The sequence below is a fragment of the Pseudonaja textilis genome, chromosome 3, assembly GCF_049901715.1.
Source record: "Pseudonaja textilis isolate UNSWEBS1 chromosome 3, rPseTex1.2, whole genome shotgun sequence".
Lineage (NCBI taxonomy): Eukaryota > Metazoa > Chordata > Lepidosauria > Squamata > Elapidae > Pseudonaja > Pseudonaja textilis.
Genome location: NC_141992.1, coordinates 115788108 through 115808696, shown reverse-complemented (window position 1 = coordinate 115808696; position 20589 = coordinate 115788108). Strand labels below are relative to the sequence as shown.

Sequence of the window (20589 nt, the reverse complement as noted above, 5' to 3'; positions counted from 1 at the left end):
CCCTGACAAACTAATTTATTTTTGTATATCTAAAGCCAATAAGAGTTGATACCCCAAGATAAATACAGCATCTAAGAACAAGAGACATCATACAATAAAGACTCAAATCCAATATCAGTTAAACATTTCAGATTACTTTGCTATTGCTTAAATTGAACTTAAGACTGGAAAGCTTTCAAATCCTTAGTAAGCCTTAGAAAGACCACACCTAGAGTACTGCATCCAGTTCTGCTCACCACATTATAAAAAAGATGTTGAGACTAGAAAAAGTACAGAGAAGAGCAACCAGGATGACTGAAGGCTAAAACATACAATGAACAGTTGCAGGAACTGGGCTTGGCTAGTCTAGTAAAGAGAAGGACCAGAGGTGACATGATAGTGATCTTCCAATATTTGAGGGGCTGCCACAGAGAGGAAGGGGTCAAGCTATTTTCTAAAGCACCTGTAGGCCAGACAAGAATAATGGATGGAAACTGAACAAGAAGAGATTTAACCTGGAAATAAGGAGAAACTTTCTGACAGTGAGAACAATTAACCAATGGAACAGCTTGCCCTCGGAAGTTGTGGGAGTGCCATCACTTGAGACTTTCAAGAAGAGATTGGACTGCCATTTGTCAGAAATGGCGTAGGGTCTCCTGCTTGGGCAGGGGGTTGGACTAGATGACCTACAAGGTCCCTTCCAACTCTGATTATCTGTTATCTGTTATCTGTTATCAGAGGTGGTATTCAGCAGGTTCTGAAGAACTAGTAGCGGAAATTTTGAGTAGTTCAGAGAACCAGCAAATACCACTTCTGACTGGCCCCACCTCCATCTATTCTCTGCCTCCCAAGTCCCAGCTGATTGGCTGGGTCTTTTGTTGCCCTGCACAGGAGAACAGAGCAGGAAAGGTTAGTGGGGTGGGGAGGAAATGGGACTTTACAGTAAACTTCCCCCAGGAGTGGGGAGGGAATGGAGATTTTACAGTATCCTTCCCCTGCCATGCCCACCAAGCCACGCCCACAGAACCAGTAGTAAAAAATTTTTGAATCCCACCACTGTTTCAAAAGATAAATTTCATCCAAAATCATCATAATCAAGAAAGCCACTATTTTCACTACTCCTTCTAAGATCTTATTTATAAGCAAAGATGAGAAAATTAGCTGAGCAGTAGTTTTCAAGAGGGCTCCTTTGACAGCGGTCTTAAAAATATTACTTCAGAAAGGTTGGAACAGTCTTTTTTAAAAAAAGCTATTACAAAACTCATTTCCCCAGCAGCCTTTTCTTGTCAGCCAGAAAGATTATATAAGTATGAAACATTTGCTGGCCTCATTCCTTTAAACACCTTGTCCTCCTCTAAATAGTTTATTTATTAGAATTAGCTAAATGATTGCTTCAGTTGCCTTTCCAATATCTACCCAAAATGTAGAGACGAAGTTGAAGAAATTCGAAGTAATTTCCTTAACAATATTCTTTAAAAATTATAATAGTGATTTTTTTCCTTACTATCTTGGATTCAAAATATACCGTATATACTCAAGTATAAGCCGAGTTTTTCAGCACATTTTTTGTGCTGAAAAAACCCCTCGGCTTATACTCAAGTGAGATTCCCTCTGAAAAAAAAAAAAAAAAATGGTGTGGAGCTCCAGAGCTGGGCATATCTCAGAAAACAACGCGAGCCGCTGCCACCATCTCCTCCTCCTCCCCCTCCTCCTCCCGAGCGGATTGAAAGCAGCTAGGGCTGAGGAAACAAAGCCACCTCGGCTCGCGTTGTTTTCTGAGATCGCGAGCCTAGAGCTCAGAAAATAACGCGAGCTGCTGCCACCCCCTCCTCCTCCCCTCCTCCCCCTGAGCGGACTGAAAGCAGCTAGGGCTGAGGAAACAAAGCCACCTCGGCTCGCGTTGTTTTCTGAGCCTAGAGCCAGGGCGCTTTCATTGCACGGCGGAGCTTCTTGTTTCAGGAAACACCGGGCGTCATTGCTGCTCCCTGAGAGGAGGGTGATTCTGGGCTGCGTGATTGGGGGACTTTGTGGCTTTGGGTGGGTGGGTGGGAGCGAGGACGGACAGAGTCCGCGAAGCAGGGCTTGCCTGCCCTTGCTGGCTGCCTCTGCTTCCTTAGGGGCGGGGAAGGGGGCTCATCTGGACCAAGGGTGAGTCTCCCCCTCAGTTTTTCCTGAAGGATCTCCCGTCACTTTTGCCTTCTCCCTATGTCTTCCCTCTGTTAAAATCACCCCCCGCACACACACACTTATTTTCAGGCGGATAGATTTCCTGTCTGAGCATTCTCACATGACGATGGGACTTTCCCCGCCCCCTAAAAACAGTTAAATAAAGAAAAAACAATACATCCTTATGCAAGAACTTTTCTGCTTCCGATTACCCCCATGTTACAAGTTGCAAAGAAAACACGGAAGCAGGGAAGCGGCTGCCCAGCTCCGGAGCTCCACACCATTTTTTTTTTTCAGAGGGAATCTCACTTGAGTATAAGCTGAGGGGGGTTTTTTCAGCACAAAAAATGTGCTGAAAAACTTGGTTTATACTTGAGCCAATAAGTTTTCCCAGTTTTTTGTGGCAAAATTAGGTGCCTCGGCTTATATTCGGGTCGACTTATACTCGAGTATATACGGTAATAGACATCTGAAATAACTCGAGTGAACAATGTTTGCAGATACATTGGAGACACAGAAGAATATCTCCACTACCTTGTTATCAATCTAAATTGTCGCATAAGCTAAGAAATAGCTACACAAAAACAAAAATTGCTAATTTGCTTCAAAATACAATGTAATTTTTTATGAATTAAGTGAAGCACTACCAATATTTAATGCAGAATAGTTAACTATTTTAAAAACTATACTCTAACACACACAATTTTTCTTTAGAAAAATATGCACATTGTAGGGACTGTACTATAATAAAAAAATAAAACAGAACATAAGGATTTTTTCTTTGAGAAAAATCAAAAGTTCTTTGTGAGAAAGTTGTATCATGAAATTGCAGTAAAAGAAAGTCAAACAAAGTTCACTACTTTTATATGTTGGTCTTAAGAATTTTAAACAATTCAGGGATAAAAGAATAATTAAAATCCCATTAGTTAAAGGTGTAAGGACAAAATGACATTAATAAAAAAGTTATCTGCAGATAAGACAATAATCTTAGCTACAAATACAGTTTCACCAAGAATATGGTTTAGATTCCATTAGCATGGGAAGTATGTTAATTTATAATATATATGACCATGTTTCAATTTGTTATTTCTTAATGTTATTAATGAAATTACATCCTAAACAGATATGAACGATTAGTATTTAAATTCTGTTAAAGATCTCATACCCTCTTGTACTTTTCATACAGGCCAGTAAAAGTTAGGCATCTTTATTATTAAGAAATTTGTATTGTACTGAATAAGAGTATATTAATAGAGATGCTTTATATTTTGATAGAAAAAATATTTGTTTTGATTTTCATGAAAGAAAATATTGCTCGAAAATAACTCTATTGGATATTGAAGAAGACACATGTCCCAGGAAAGTCTGATAGATGAATGCTAAATGTTAAATGTAAAGCTTGGCTTAGCTAAAATTATGCTAACTTTATTAAGTAGGAATTCATCTCTGCCAACAAAACTCCTCAGTTGCCTACTCCATCCATAGATCAGTTTCATATCTGATTATTTGGGTTGGTTTAATTACTTCTTTGAAGTTGAATAAAAATACTTATTATACAAAAAAGTCATAAATCTCCATTATTATGTTCTGCACATAAATGCAGAAATAACACCACTAAAAGTGAGTTGTGGTTGTTTTTTTTAAATTTCTCTCTTCCAATATCAGCAATATCTATGCAGTAAAGTGCAGATTAATTACACTTATTATTATACTTACCTCTATTTCCACAAAATTATGAAACTGACATAAGGTAAGCCACAGAATCGTCAACCTTAGGAATAAAATAGAAGAACAGCATGGATTAAAGCTATAATATCACTTTAAATGTGAACTAATCAGGATTCATTAAAATGAAATTTTGTTGTATTCAGCTCTCAAAAGATAATTATGCATATACAGACCCACACATGACACAGAAATATCAGTCTAGTTTGAATGTATATATATACATGGTAAAAAAAGAATCTTGCAAATATACATGATGAATAGCATAAAGAGCAATGTTGTTACAGAATTTAGTAGTCCCGCTATTGATACTACAAAATCTCTTTTCAGAGAGCAACAGAAACAGACCGTGGATGTATGGGGTCTCTAACAATACTTCGAGCTCCAAGCACATAGCGCTTATAAGCAGTATCTTGAATAATGGGAAGCAAGCTTCCTATAATCTTCTCAGCTGTCCTTATCACTCTCTGTATGGACCTTCTATCTGAGGCACTGCTGCCTCCAAACCAAACAGTGATGAAGTTTGTCAAAACGCTCTCAATCGTGCCTCTGTAAAAAGTGGCAGGGCAGAAGGAGAAGATGTGCTCTCCTCATCCGATGCAGGAAATGCATGCACACTTCACTAAAGATGAAAAAAATCTTGTCATTTGACAAGTTCATATACTATGATCAGTTCTGTTGTTAACATTAACATTTTTGAGCTTGACACAACTAATGTTCCAATGTTTTTGTCTATTCTTGAAACAAAACTCAGGACCTTTCAAACATATGGGCTCTTTTATATCTCACAATTGGTACATTTTGTGACTCATTATTAGGTTACTTTTTTTCTACCCTAGCAAATACACCAATCGGCACTGTCACGCACCTAATGCTACTGTTTAGGCCAGGGGTGTCAAACTTGATTTCACTGAGGGCCACATCAAAGTTGTGTTTGACCTTAGAGGATGATAGGAGGCGTGGCCAGCATGATGACAGTCATGTCAGGGGGCGCCTGTGATGGCCCAAGTGTTTTGCCAGCGAAAACGGACTCTGAGCTCTGTTTTCAGCTGCAATGGCTTCCTGCCACCCTCTGCCAGTGAAAACAGAGCTCAGGAGGGCCACACACAGCCCTCGCAAGCTCTATTTTCACTGGCAAAGGCACTGTGGGCTGGTCCTTCGCTGTTTCCAGGGCAGCCTCGTGGGCCAGATCTAAGCACCCCACAGGCCGGATATGGCTCCCGGACCCTGGTTTAGGCTAATGGTATGTAGGCTAGAGGTGTGTCATGAGCTGGCATGCTAGAGAAACTAACCACATGGTTTAGCATGTGAAAAGTCATGTTGGATTCTATTCTGTTGGAGAAAAAATTACTACAAATAATTTATTTTGACTGGAATAGACTGCTACTTCAGCTTTGCAGAAAAGTATTCTGATATCTGACTTAGGCAACCTTGTCTATTCCCTTGCATTCCATTCTAGTATTGTGGTTTCATTTTAGTTCTAAATTAAAAATTAAATTTAAATCTTTAAAAATTCTCCCATTAAAGATAAGAACATCTCTCCTTAAACTCCCTCAACCTTTGTACCATGAAAGGAGAAATCATTTCAGCTGGATGCATAATAATATTGCTATCTCTGCTATGCTGCTTGACAAGCTATATACACTTTAAAGAGAGCCTTTCACACAGAGATGCATAAAGTTCATGTAATAGCTTTGTATTTCAGTCTCAAACAGCATTAGTGACTCTTATTAAAAATTATTATCATAGCCAATTCTAATGAAAACGGTGTGGCAAATAGCAGTTAGTACTGAATATCACCCTCCTCCCCCATTTGCAACATTAGAATAAGAAGTGAGGGAGCAAGGATCATGTTCCAAGCTCCCATTTCTTCCTATGGTTGGGATATTTGAAATATTTCAATGTAATATAGCCAGTTCAGGAAATTGGGATATGATTTTCAAGTTGCACTTTTTGCTCTGAGGTTAAAACAAAACACATTTTTCATTTCATACACAATCCTACAGGTATTAACAATGCATCCTATTTGTTTTAAAAGTTGTTTCATAGAGAACATGCCTCAAACAACAACATTAACAATCCTCAGAATAATCAGATCAGTTTGGGTCGCAATTGTCAGTTTTTATTTTAGAAATATTAAGTGACTGCTATTTACATCTGAGCAAAAACTAATTTGGAGGGTGAATGTCACACTAAATCTTAGAGTAATAAATAAGTCAAATAGTATGTCACTGACTTACGCTCCTGGACCTTGCCATGTCCATGTAATTGTATCCTGCAAACAAAATAATTGTTTTAAATATAGGTGTCACAGCTTCTTGCTGCGCTACTATTAACAGGCTTCATCAGAAAAACAGCATCGCTTTAACAGTAGATAGATATGATACATTAATCACAATATCATTTCAAAGATTTTGAAAATTATTCATGTTTTTATAATTAGAAATATAAAGCCAGGTGTTAAACTTTACATACAAATTTTATGTCTTCCACAAGTAACATTTCTATTACTGTATTAGAAATAAAATTTTAATTTACACTCTCAAAAATAAGAATTCAAGGCAGATAAAATAATGAAGCATTACAATGGATATCTATTCCAAGAAATATGGGACACAAGTCTAGGACCCATGGAATGGAAGACCCTCAGAAAGTGCCACAGGCAGTAATGGCATGTCAGCATATTATCTAATAGAAAATTGCACTTATTGGATTGATTCTGCAGTCATGGGCTATTTTAATCTGAAGTATTTTTTTCCACCGTGGAAGACTGGCAGCACTGGTGTATGGTGCTAGCATAATATAGGCTACTTCCATCACTGCTACTATGTTCTTATTGGGCCTTCCTTCCCAGGCTGGAATGAATATTTCAAGGAAAAGTCTTTTCATGATATGTAATTGTCCACAACTTAAAGCCAAAATGTTGAATGGGCTAGCAAAGGATTAGAGAAGGAAGGGAAGTAAAAAGGAAATTGAGAGGTGAGAGTGAAAAATGGACGTCAACAGCAATGAAAGAAAGTGCTCAATAAGAAAATGAAACTGAAGAGTCAGCCAGAGTTATATAATAAGACACCTTGTCTAGTCCGTTCAAAGGCATTCTACCCCTCTACAATTCTGATTACTACTGGAAACATTCCCCTACCAATTTTTTTCTACTCAGTTTAGAAAAGTGTGAAGAAATTCTGTCCAATTTACAATCCCATTTTTAATTTTGCCCGTTCTATGCTTGACTGCTGTTCTTGGAATATGAAATGAACATCCCTTAATTTGGAGCTTAAAATATCAGCTGTACTCATACCAAAACAATTCTTTCTAACCAGCACAATAAATGTTATCCCCTACCCAATCTGATTTCCCTAAGAAAGACTATTGCTTAGAAAGAAGAGCTAAACTGATATGAATAGGACTTCTGTTCACCCATCACAGATAAAAGCTAAAATTTTGTTACACTTATTTCTTACAAAAGTCCCAATCTTAGAAAGGTTTTTACTTGTTGTTGTAGTGTTCTCCCTTTAGCTGTCTTACAACAATCGTTTTTCAGAAATGATTGTGCTTTTATAACATTAGGCAAGTTGAAAACATTTCGCTTTCTGTTTACTGTAATATTTCTCTACCTTAGCAACTTTAAGACATGTGGACCAAGTTGTAGAATTCCCTAGCCATGAGTAGAAATCTAAATATTTTTAAGTTATCAAGGATGAAAAAAACTGGTCGACATTACTTATTTTATAGAGATGTTCAAAATGCTCTTCTTTTTCCATTATCTTCTAGGCTGCTTGACTATATAAGCAGTTACAAGTACATGAAGGTAATTTTCTTATATAATACAGCTAAACGTTGTGTAGCCAAATGCAAAATTAACTGAGATCTAATTGCTCAGATTATACTCACACTTAATCTATAGTACTACAGGGTTTGCTATTAGTTTGCTTAGATACCATCAAGTGCTATTTTATGTTACTATTACACAAGTTTTCTTTAAATCTTATTATAATTAAACTGATCATGTCCAAAAGATTTTAGCTTTCCGGTATTTTTTTAATTTTGCATCACTATTTTTTAAATTTATAGTTACCGTTTTCAAACTTTGCAGGCAGAGATTGTTTGTAATGGTATGATTATAAATGAATTATAATTATATAGTTATATAACTATAACTGAAATTGATTAATGACCAAAACTATTACTGTTAACTTTGGAAAATGCCTGATTTGCTCTCTCACACTAAAGAATTAAGCCAGTTCATGCTGTACGAGAGAGTATTCGTCTTGCAATAGAACATTTAAAAAATCAACAGTTATCTAGTATTGGTCCTTTGTTTTTCAAGAAATAAATTTGAGAATATACTTTCAATTCTTAATATTTCCTCTAATAGACAATATTAATTCAGATATTAATATACACAATCAGTACAATACATACCAGCTTGTTTGGATAACGTAAGATCACTGGTTGCACAGGTACTCCAGGGATAAACGCTCCTACAATATTCATGGGATACATATTTAATTACAACAATCTCTCACTGTACGCTATTGCAGCCTTAAAGAAAACTGACTAGATCTAAATTCAAGGAGAACCCACTAAAATCAATGACCATTAAATTAGTTACATCTAACTTAAGTACTGCTGATTCCAGTAACTCTGTTCTAAGCCTGATTAAGCCTGTACTTTGGATTGCGTGAGCAATGGAGTATCTGTGCTAATACTTTAGCAGTGTTTATTTTCTAGACAACGTAAACAATTGTCTACGAACAGCAATATTCTCCTGCCAGTATAATTCCTTGATGCTGATACTTGTCTGTGGAGCTTCTCAGTCCCTCAGGTCATGGTTGTTCCAAAAGTGCTTTTTTTTCCTCCAAAAGGCAACTGGACTTTATTTTTTTCTTGAAGACAATTTTTCTTGATGTTGATATATATTTTCCAGAATGGACCAAGCAGGTTCTATTACAATTTTGTTCATTAGAATATACATAGTGCTTTGAGTAAGAAACATTACAAGATGAAACAGGTGGTTCTGCTCTTTTTATACGAGTTTTGAATTTTAAAGAATTCTGATTTGAGTCTAAAATAAACATTTTGGACTCAAATTAGGGCCATTTCAATCCGAGAATACTTCCAGAATGGAATAACCAGATGAAATAACCCATTTTATACTCAACTGAATTTGAAACGTATTGCATATCTTTATATTTGTTTTCCAATGACACATTTTTTTTAAAAAAAGAAAACAAATCTGTTTTATATAGGTTTTCCACATAGATTTTAAGTTTATGGCTTATAAATATTTATTTGAATGTAATTGACATTATTATTGATAATCTCAATGGAACAGATAACAGATGGAAGAAAAATGCATGATAAATCAATTGGAAAATTAAGAAGAAATCACGTGAACAAATCAAGACTGTTTTATGTGTTTTTCAGTTTCTGCAATGCAGATATTAACATCATATTTGGAAGATTGCTAGCACCCTTCTAGATATGCATTATTAATATTCCTATTTTGGTTCATCATTTTATATTTCTCTAGAGTTCAGTAATTTACCCATAGAAGTACAAAACTCTTTGAAGTCCTCTGTCAAAGTTCCAACGAAAGAGGACTTAGGACAGTGGTGGCTAACCTTTTTGGGCTCCCATGCCGAAAATTGCACTCATGTGCCAGTACCCCCCACACACACACCCTGTGCGCATGCACGAGGCCCTCCGCATGCCATTCATCTCTGCGCATGTGTGTGCAATCCCCCCGGACACACCCAGCCCCCCACACCAGATACTTGACAATCAGCTAGCGGGCAGTGCGCGCACATGCACAATGGAGCTCTTCCGGGCAACCTCTCACGTGCCAGCAGAAGTGGCTCTGCATGCCACTTCTGGCACGCATGCCATAGGTTCACCATCATGGACTTAGGGTATTTATTTAAAGTCTTTTACAGTCATCTCTAACTTCATCTGTATATTATCCAGTTATTGAAACTGTTATTGAAATCTGTTAAACCAAACATTTCTCCTTAATTAAGAAGTTTCCAAATTTTAATTTTAGTTTTCTTTTTCTGTCTGTGAGAGCTTTAGGTCATGCCATTGGGGAAGGGATCAGAAATTGGTAGTATTAAGAAAGATTAGTACAATGCAGTCGATTATTGACAATACGCAATAACAAAAACCTAGATTATACTGTACATTCAAATTCAAATATATCCACATATTTCACAAGTTAAGTAGTCTGAATATTTTCAAGACATTTTTCTTGAATGTTATAACAGTAAGTAAACACAAAAGCACATACATCAAGAACAACATTTGCATTTTGCCAGGGAATAGTCATTTTTTTCAAAGTTGTATGAATATTTGAATTTTTTAAACAGGCTAAGCATTTCTGGTCAATTAAATTCTGCAAAGCATAAAATTTACATGTGTATAAATGTTACAGAAATATTCAGTAGTTACCCCACAAAGGAAGCAAACAGAAAAGGGCATATTTGCTGTAATGTAGGAAGTGAAACTAACCAATAATGAACACTGAACTGCATGTTGAAAAATCCAAAATTATTAAAGGGAAGTTGTACAAAATACTTACCAGGTTTGAATGTAATTAGGCAGGATCGATTAGTACAGGTTCCTTCTGGGAATATCATTATCTTAAAAAAATTAAAATGTCTGGTTAATATTTTTAGGCATCCAGTACTTTCTTTTAGGAAACACGTTTCAAATGCAGAATTTAGTCTTCAATTTGCTACTCGAGGCACTTGTAAAGGGAAAGAAAGTAGTAATCTCTGAAAGAATTAATGAAGTCTAGTGTCCATATAAGCACTCTCATTTTGGCCTTTTTGTAAAAGGCAGGAAGTACAATGAAATGTTTTCTCTCCATACACCCATTCCTTCTTATCTAAGAAGATAGCGCTTTACTGCTTAAGAAAAAATGCACTGTGAAAGCAGCCACAAATCTATCTCCTTAGAGTTTAGAGCCCATGTTTGGAATTCCTGAAACTGCTTCCAATTCAGGGAGCTCACTTCCAGGAATGGCCAAACCACCCTTGCAATTTGTGGTAATAAGTTGGGGACTATCTGTATTAAATTGGAGAATTGGAGAATGCTGAGAAAAAGGGAACACAATGATCACTATATCTATAAAAATGCTAAATTGCTGCGTTCAATTCAGAGAAAATGACAGTTGATTAAGAGACATAATTGTATGAATCAGTAAGGAAATTCTCAGGGAAAGAATACTCATATTTTCTAAGCTTACTTTACTCAGAAATGAATAACTGCTGAGACTTTTCCCTTCTGAAGCACACAATTATTGCTCTAAAATCATTCAAATGTTCCCTATGTTTCTGTTCATAGGAGTCTATTTTTTGTTTTCAGAACTTACTCATTTCTTTATTTTTAGTGGACTCCAATTTAACAATCCTATTATTTTAAAGACCTTCAACACTTTTAATGGATTTCTACTCTTTTATTTCAGCATATCATCCTAGAAACTCAACCAATGACAATGCTTTTCTGTTCAGCACCATGCTGGATACTTTTTTTTGCTCTATTTTCTTCCTCTTTCTTTTCTAAAAAGAAAAAAAAAAGTACCCAGCACTAAATCCTCTCAATTAAAGCCTATACCTGACCACACCAACTGGATACTCCACATTCTTTTTCTTCTCCAATAAAAAGCAAAATAAACATATGCTAATTAAGTCCCTTAAAATGGTTCCTACTAGATTCTTTCCTTTCCCTTTCTTATAAAATAGCCACACAGTAAAAAAAAAAAAAAGTCCTCCTCCTCAGCAATTCTCCTCTGAGTGCTTATGTTGTGTACTCTGAAGACTGCTGTGGCTGTCATCCACTTAAGGCAATAACATGAAGAAGAAAATGTGGTTGGGGATGATACATAGAGCCGAAAGTAGCGTGAGAAAAGAAGGCCAAGCACAAGTCCCACAATGTACTGGGAAACATCTAAAGAAGAAGACTGAGTGAAGATGAAGAAAATCTGATGAAGGTACAGGACTGTAACTCAGACTTCCTGGTCAGCTCAATATGCCGGGCACACATGTTCTTTGCTCATCTGCCTGTGGGGATTTTTTTTCCTGTATTGCTAATCCTAGATTAGTAGATGAGCACAATTCCTAAGCCAAGGAGGCAGCTGCGTAAAAATACAGGTTTTAAAATAAAAAGATCATTCATCTCTCACAACTATGTGTATGCATATTGAAAAAATAACCGAAAGTTCCAGAATTGCTCAAGAAAAGAAAAAAAAGCTCAAATGTTCTACCATAACCTAAAAACTCTCTCACCACTATGTGTATTATACTAAATTGAAATTCCGATCACTGTAAATAGTAAAATGAACAACCACCACTAAGGCAGGACATAAAAATATATTAATTTTAGAGAAATAATGATACAAATTTTATAGATAGTGAAATATGTAGCATTAGGAAGAGAAAGAACAAGGAAGTGTGAAAAGCCAAACCACAAGGATCATCTATCGATCACAAACTCATATTTGTGACATCCAGCCATCCTAGCCTAGCAACAGGGGAGGGGGAAAGCTGTGTTTCAAGTAACCAATGAATGACTGACAAGTTATATTTCAATGTTTTGCCCCTTCTGAAGAAGTATACAGGCATGTGCTGTTCTATAAGAAATTTGTTCAGAAGTGACTCTCACTAAAATACTCTGAACCTGTTTGCGCAAATAAAACCAACTTATTTTTGGATTCCAAGGTCTGAGTCTCGTAATTTCCTGCAAAACCATAGAAGAGAGCTCTCTGATATCTATTAAACAAAAGAACTAGAATGCTAATGAATCACAAATTTCATTCAAATGAATTATCATTTTTTTCAAATTTTTTATTATAGCATAATAAATCTATATGAAATCAGAACTATAAACAAAAGCAATATTTTCTTTGCCTGCCAGCATTCAGAGAAGATGGCTTCGCATCTTCCTTCATAAACATTCATGGGCAAATCACCCATGTTTAGAAATAGAAATATGGACTAAATATTCCTAAGTATTATTTAAAAAGGCAATTTTTCTGTTCTTATAGGAAGGTTTACCACTTTAAATCAAGTTATGTATAAGAGAGAAGTAAGAAAATGCTAATTCAACAAGGCAATGAAAAATTCTGAATTCAAACTGAAATTTGTGTTAGCCACTGTTGGGATTCCAAGTGGGGATGACAATTATGTTGAACAAGCAAGAAATACAATTAAATTAAGATGCTTTATCAATACCTGTGGCCATTTGCCATTAGACTGAGCACGCCGTCTTATTTCCTCAACTGTTTTTCTGCGGGAATCCTGATCCGATCGAGAAACAAATACAGGTCGAATATATTTAATTAAAGCTAGAAAGAAACACAAAAAGATCAACATTCCCAAGTTTGTTCCTTTGGTATTGTTTAAGTTATATAAAATGTATCAAAAGTAGAAGCAAATAAAATATAATTGATAAATACATTCTAGAAAAAAGGACAATGTAACTGCAAAATCTTCTTTTATACTTTGATAACAAGAACCACTTGTAGCCTGTTGAGTGCTACAATAGTACCAATACATTAAAAATAAACTAAAACAAACCAGTTAGTTATTACTCTGCGTATTAAACCCTTAAATTGAAAGCACTTTTTAAAATCCAATTTTACATACCCATTTTGTCTTTCTTTCTTTTTGAAATTACCTTACTGAAATAAGTACAATTTGAAGCTTCAAACACTTGAGACAATTACTTGTTCTAGATGAGATGAAAACCTAACTAAAAAACCAAAGCATAGCAGCCTAAGGAAAAATGTATAAATGCAATGCCATGCAATTTTAAAATTATGTTATTTTGGTTTGTGACTGCTGTTATATCACATTTATGTTTATGACTTACATTGGAGTTATTAAGTAGCTCCAGCTTAGAGCTGCCAGAGTCCTAGGCAAACAGGTCATACTAACTGCATTCTTTTTGATGTATTCCCTATTGTGTATCTGCTTATTCGCTGGTAATCTCTTTTTCTCCAATTAATGACAAAGAAAATTATTAATTCTTCCTAATCATCCAAGCACTGGGATGAGCATTCCCAAGGTTGGAGGAAAAAAACCTGTAAGATTTGCCCTTTTACTCAACTTCCTTATGAGTCGGGTTACAGAAACCTTCCCTGCTATTTAGGCTCATCCATTTGTTTTGGGCCATATCCTTCTAATATTGTAAAGGAAAGGAAAATCATAGTAAAATCATAAGCTTAATCACGGTCACATGATTTTTCATTTAGTGACTGAGTTGCCAGTCCCAATTGTAGTTGCTAAATAACTACCTGTATCCACAGAATTATCAGGAATCAAATAAGTCAGGTTTTACTTATGTACAGACAGCTTCTTTTCCTCTCCTCATCCTCCCTATTGCCTATGAAATATATTCTCAAATTTACATACTATACACTATGACTCATTTGCTAGACTATTTTACTGTACTTATTTATAACATCATGGATCTGCATGGTATTGTGTTACTTGTGAAGCAAAAGAAAAAAAGTTGTCTAGGAAAGTTTCCTGTGCTTTCAAGAGAAGGGTAGGAAAGCAGGCAATAGATTTTCTGAAAAAGGGGTGGGGTGAAAAAGGAGCAGGGGTGTCAAACTGGCGGCCTGCAGGCCAGATGTCATGTGCAGGCCACTCCCACCCCAGCTCCACGAGGGGAAAAACCATCACGATACATTACATGACATGGCAAGTTTGACACCTATGAGCTAGAAGAATAAGGAAGGATGGTTGCCACCTGTAAACTAGAATAAGGAAGGTCTTTCACCTGAAGCTCACCTTAAAATGTTGTTTACAAGAATAGAATTGAACAACTTCTTAGATGTCATCTTTAGAATACAGAGATAAGGAAATGCAAGAGTCTTGGCGGGTTGATAATATTGTAGGTTATTTTTCAAAACAGAAATGTCAGCTTAAAAATAGGACTGGGCTACATCTCATCACATTTCAAACTTCCTATCATCTTTGTTTAGGATGCAAATTGACTTTCCTTATCTGCTTCTCTCAGGTAAGTAATCCAGAGCTACTTGCTCAGCAGATACCTTTTCCAACTGATTGCTTGTAGCATTACTATTGCTACAGTTTGGCTAAAGAACTGAGTCCAAGGCAGAATTTCTATTGTTAAATGTATTCCAAAAATGCTAGCAAAAAATCCCCCCAAAACATTTATTTTTGTATCAGTCTCCTCCTCTTCCAGATATTCCTCACCCATGCCAACACATGAATATCAATGTGTTGCCAATAACTTTCCTCAATTTAGTTAAACATGTTAAAGCTTTTGGAGTCAGTTAAGGTATTATTAAGAAATGAAATTCCATTCGTATCTTAAGAATGCTTTTTAAATTATCCTTTATGTTTACAGAGGCGTAGGCAGGAGCCTAATTTTGAGAAGAAAAAAACAACAATAAAAATGTATTTTCCATTTCCACAATAGGCAAATAAGTAATTTGCCTATTGCGGAAATAGAAAATAGACCTCAGCAATATTCAGCAAGCTTTTGGGGGCAGCTATCTTAACAATTTTCAGAGTTCACCATGAGCAATGTGTAACAATTGCCTTTCTGATAATTTGATTCCAGTTGTAACTACAAATGTTGCAAGCAAGCTACCTGAAAGAAAATTACATAGCAATTTTAAATTAAGAAGTGTAGTTGACTCCTCTGTTTATGGAATCACTTAAAAACGCCAACAACTGTCATTAACCAAAGTAATTATCTGAATTCACAATCTAAGACAAACATTGATCAAGAAACAAACAGAAAACATACACACATTCAACAAAATACCTTTTAACTAATATACTACTAACTGGAAAATCTCTTATAGGTAACCTGGATTCCATGTGGCTCATTGGAAAAGATAGTAAGCCAAACGCTGTCAAACAATTTTTGTCCAGGAAGGGCAAGAACATTCTGATGCCAATTAAAAGCTTTTTCCTATTTGTGGTTTAAGGTAAGGCAAGGGAACTTCTGCAAAAAAAAGCTATGCTGAAAGCCTAGATAGAAATAATTCATGCAAAAAATATGGATCATCTATTATATGTGGTTATTGTAGAAGGTATGGATGATAATTATGGATTACCACTGGTTCCAAGATCTCTCTGCAACCATATGTTTTCAACTTTATCTAAAACAAACCTTTGGTCTGAATCAACAGATGCTCCTTTATGAGATATATTTTCTCCCATCTAATTGCCATATTAGTGGTGGTATTCTACTGGTTTGGCCCGGTTCTGCTGAACCAGTAGTGGTGATGAGCAGCGGAGACCGAACCGGTTCTCTCTGCCATGCTGCTGTTGAGCACACCCACCTGCCCGGTCTCCCATACTCACCTCTGAATTTGAAGTGCAGCTTTGCAATGCACAGCAGAGTGCTGCGTGGCAGCTGCTGAAGTGACCGGGAGAGTACAGGCTTGCAGGAGGTGAGTTGGAAAACCTCTGTGCCTGTGCAAACGCCTCTGCGCCTGCGCAAAGTGCGTGTTTGGCACACACATGCAGATGCGCAAAGCGTGCCCACCAAGCCATGCCCACTGAACCGGTGGTAAAAATATTTGAATTCCACCACTGTGCTATATAGTAGGCAAGCTAAGATAAAAACTGAAATAATTATGGAATTCCCTGCATGAACTCCTAATGCTTGCTGAAGCACTATAACCTTCAGTCAGTAGAGATGTTTACCATCTCATGAAGCCAACTGCACTCTAGGAAAGCCATAAAAACGAAGTATATACAGTGTTTCTCACATAATAAGGCTCGGCCTTATTTTTTTGACCCCCAAAAAACGGCTAGGCTGTGCTTTCGGGGGTGACTTAATTCCCGCCCCTTGCATCCTCGGGTGGGCGGGCAGCGACAGCTTGGATGTTCGGGAGACCTTTGGCCACCGTTGCTTTCCCTTCTCCCTTGCTGCTGCGGCGTTAGAACAACACCGCGGCATTTGGCGCAGCCACGTGCGGCCAGTCAGGGCTCTTACCTGCAACCGGAGCCCTGAGGAGACACTTGGCTTCAGGTGCTCGTGTCGCCGCCTTCCCTTTGCCTTTGAAGATAAAGCGAATTATTTTAAAAACGACACCCTACTACAACAAAGTCTCCCCTGCCCAAGAGGGCAGCCCAACCCCACATGGCGAGGCGACTCTCCCGGGGCCGCAGCGCAGGATCAGCCCACCTTGGGAGAAGCGCCCAGCCGCTATCCCTGCCTGGCGCTGGGCAGAGTGCGAAGAGCTCCGCCTGGGGCACCCAGCGCAGCTGATAGGCAGGCCCTCCTTCCCGGCGGCAGAGCTCTCATCAAGGCAGCGAGCACCTCCCCGCTGGGCCCTCCACTCATCCCGCCAGGGCCGCGCCAGAGCCATGTGGGCTGGGCAGAGCCGGGAAACACCCACAGCTCACTTTCCCAGCTCTGCCCAGCCTGCACGGCTCCGGCGCAGCCCTGGCGGGATGAGCCGAATGCCCTGTGGGGAGGCGCTCGCTGCCTTGGTGAGAGCTCTGCCGCCGGGAAGGAGGGCCCGCCTGTCAGCTGCACTGGGAGCCCCAGGCGGAGCTCTTCACACCCTGCCCGGCGCCAGGCAGGGATGGCGGCTGGGCGCTTCTCCCAAGGTGGGCCGATCCTGCACTGCAGCCCCGGGAGATTCGCCTCCCCATGTGGGGTTGGGCTGCCCTCTCGGGCAGGGGAGGCTTTGTTGTAGTAGGGTGTCGTTTTCAAAATAATTTGCTTTACCTTCGAAGGCAAAGGGAAGGCGGCGACAGGAGCCAAGTGTCTCCTCAGGGCTCTGGTTGCAGGGAGGAGCCCTGACTGGCCGCACGTGGCTGCGCCAAATGCCGCGGCATTGCTCTAACGCCACGGCAGCAAGGGAGAAGGGAAAGCAACGGCGGCGGAAGGTCTCCCGATATGAAGTGCCCCACCTATGCAGGCAGCACCACAGCCAGGCATGCAACAAAGTACTTCTTAACGGCAAGCCCCCCCACCATTTCTCCCCCATTTCGCATTTTTAATATGGACCTTAATTTGGGTGGAGGTGCTTAATTTGATTTTAAGCCTAGAAAACATGCTGGGTCTTCCTATTGGTGGAGGCCGTATTGTTGGAGAAACACGGTAGGTATAAATTGAAGTTGTCTAGAGAGGACTATTTTTCCTAGCCTTAGTATTAAGCATGGCACCATTTGCAGTTTAAAGTATTACAGTTTCATCAAGAACTGGTGCAATAATATACAATCCCGTGAAAAAATAAGAATTGAAATGTTTTGACTTTATCAATGTAGAGATATTTGAACACTATTGATAAAGGGGATGTAACTTATGCACTACTTACATTTTGTAACACATTGTGTATGTTAACATAACTCAAATTTCACATGTGAAAAGAGTAAGCACACAACTGTATTTATTACCTCAAATATTTAAGATTACAATCAGGTGCACAAGATCAGGCGCAAATGATTAGAAAATCATCACACAGGATCTAGTAGGAATCTTTATAATTAAAACCTCAGATATTTAGTTTAATTTGCTCTGTTTTGAAGTATGTGGTATCACAGTACCTAGCTCTAAAGAGCCCTCTGAGGTCTGAAGAGATGATAGATGCCTATATGTCTGAAAAGGAATTTAAAAGAGGTTGCCAAACAATTCAACATCAGTTATTCTACTGTTCTTTACATCTAGAAGTGGAGAACATTTTAAACAATTGCCAACCTGCTCAGCCTGGGAAAAGGAATATACAAGGTGCTGAATGAGGTTGCTAACTCAAATTTTATTATGTGACTTTCCATACTAGTCTTGCTACTGCTGATATCTAAGTACGTGAGTGTACCATAAGAAAGAAGCTTCATACATTAGATCTTACATGGGAGCTGTGCCAAATGGAAACATTTGCTGCCCAGAAGGAACACCAGAACAAGACAAATGTTTACACATGAACGCCTAGACAAACTTTTAGAATAAAATGAACTGAATAAATAAGACAAACATAAGAGTTATTTGTCCATAATATTAAAGACTTGTTTGTAGAAAACTAAAGACAGCATTTCACTAGAAGAACCTAACACCAACTATAATGCATACTGGTGGCAATGTTATGGTTTCAGGCTGCTTTGCTGCATCAGGGGCTGAGCAACTCACTTAACACAGGATCTAGTATGAATTCTTCATAGTATTAGAGGATGCTTGAAAATAATATGAAACAATCTGTCAGAAGGCTGAAGCACAACCGAAAATGTATCTTGCAAGATTGCAATGACCTGAAGCATTCCAGTAAATTCATCAAGAGATGAATCATCAAAAGATGGTTGCAAACAAATAAAAGGAAATGGAAGGTAATGAAAAGGCCAAGTCAAAACCCAGATCTAAATTTCATTGATATGAAGGGATGTGAAAGTGATTTGAAACAAGCTTTGTAAGAAACCCCTCAGACAAAAGTTCTTCATGGAAGAGTGGGAAAATTTCCCCAGCTGATGTCAAAGATTGATAGACAGTGATGCCTAACATGATGTTGTTTCTGCCAAAAGGAATATATAAGATATTAGAACTTTTTGTATAGAAGGACATGGCATATACCATATACATATTAATTTTTGTTGAACAAATGATTGCAAAGTCATTTTTCAGAACTTTTCTATTCAGTTTTATCACCTTTATTTTTATATACTGTTTGAAATGACAAAATGCTGTATCCAAATAGGAAATAGAAATAGGAAAAGTAGTTTACATGGGGTGTATTTGCTTTGTCACTTAACTGTAGTTACAAAGAGATCTTGGAATCAATGGTAATCCATAAAATATTATAAGTAACTTCAACACATGCTGTATAATTGAACCATATTTTTCAGTAGTTTTTTCAGCCCTATGGCATTCTAAATCTACTTGAGTAGAATCGTGGTCCTTGAAGTGATTTGATAACACAGTCTTTGCTTGATTAATAATACATATCCCAACATTTTGAAGCTGGCAACTAAGAGGCTAGTTGATAGATTCTCAAAATCCAAATATGACCCTGTGAGAATGACTCATATAGCAACGTATTAAAAATATGAAGCATTTTGCAGGAGGGCCCAAAGATTTTCTTTAAAATTCTGTTCTTTACATTCAACAGGTAATCAATTTGTTGGTATTATATTTAGAAGTTTTTTCCAAAACTAAATGCAATCAATCATCTGAATATTACTTGGAAGATAGTATTTCTACTTACTTCCCCACACAGGAATATCTTTGCTTTCAGCTTTCATAACAATGGAAGCCATAGTCATTGTCACTGGTATTGCATCAAAATACGACGAATGTGGAGCCAGGGTCAGAATTGCTGCTTCAGTGGGCAATGCCTGTCTGCCCTTCACATTTATCCAATGAAATCCACCAGCAAGCCACATTGTCCTCATAATTGCCTTCAGCAAGATATCAACAATTCTGAAAACAAGTGGATACAACAGATGCAAAAGCAACCTTGTTATTTTAAAATAACATGCTAAGCCTTCCTAGTTGACCAAATTTTTTAAATATATTAAAAAACATAAAGGTCTTGTTTCTTGATAATGTTTTTAATTTTAAAGCATCATGCAGTTATGTCAGATAATTAAAAAATACTTAAACAGTAAAAGGTGACCTATGTGCCCAGTGATTCCTCTGACTGATTTTATTATATATATTTCCAAAGGCAGATGGTTACAGTAGATCACGATAAAATAAAAATTACTACCACTTAAGGTAAATTGATGGTATGTAAAT

The 20589-nt window shown here is 37.6% G+C and overlaps 1 protein-coding gene across 1 annotated transcript in view; it reads right to left on the bottom strand.

Moving 5' to 3' along the window:
- The window catches only part of LPCAT1 (lysophosphatidylcholine acyltransferase 1), a 46836-nt gene that overhangs the window by 12104 nt on the left and 14143 nt on the right, over positions 1-20589 (bottom strand). Inside the window, exons 3-8 of the mRNA XM_026701017.2 lie at positions 20057-20271; positions 13101-13213; positions 10448-10508; positions 8293-8351; positions 6111-6145; positions 3862-3916 (exon numbers count right to left, since the gene is read on the bottom strand). Of these exons, the coding sequence (XP_026556802.1) occupies positions 3862-3916; positions 6111-6145; positions 8293-8351; positions 10448-10508; positions 13101-13213; positions 20057-20271 (538 nt within the window). The remainder of the gene's footprint in view (positions 1-3861; positions 3917-6110; positions 6146-8292; positions 8352-10447; positions 10509-13100; positions 13214-20056; positions 20272-20589) is intronic.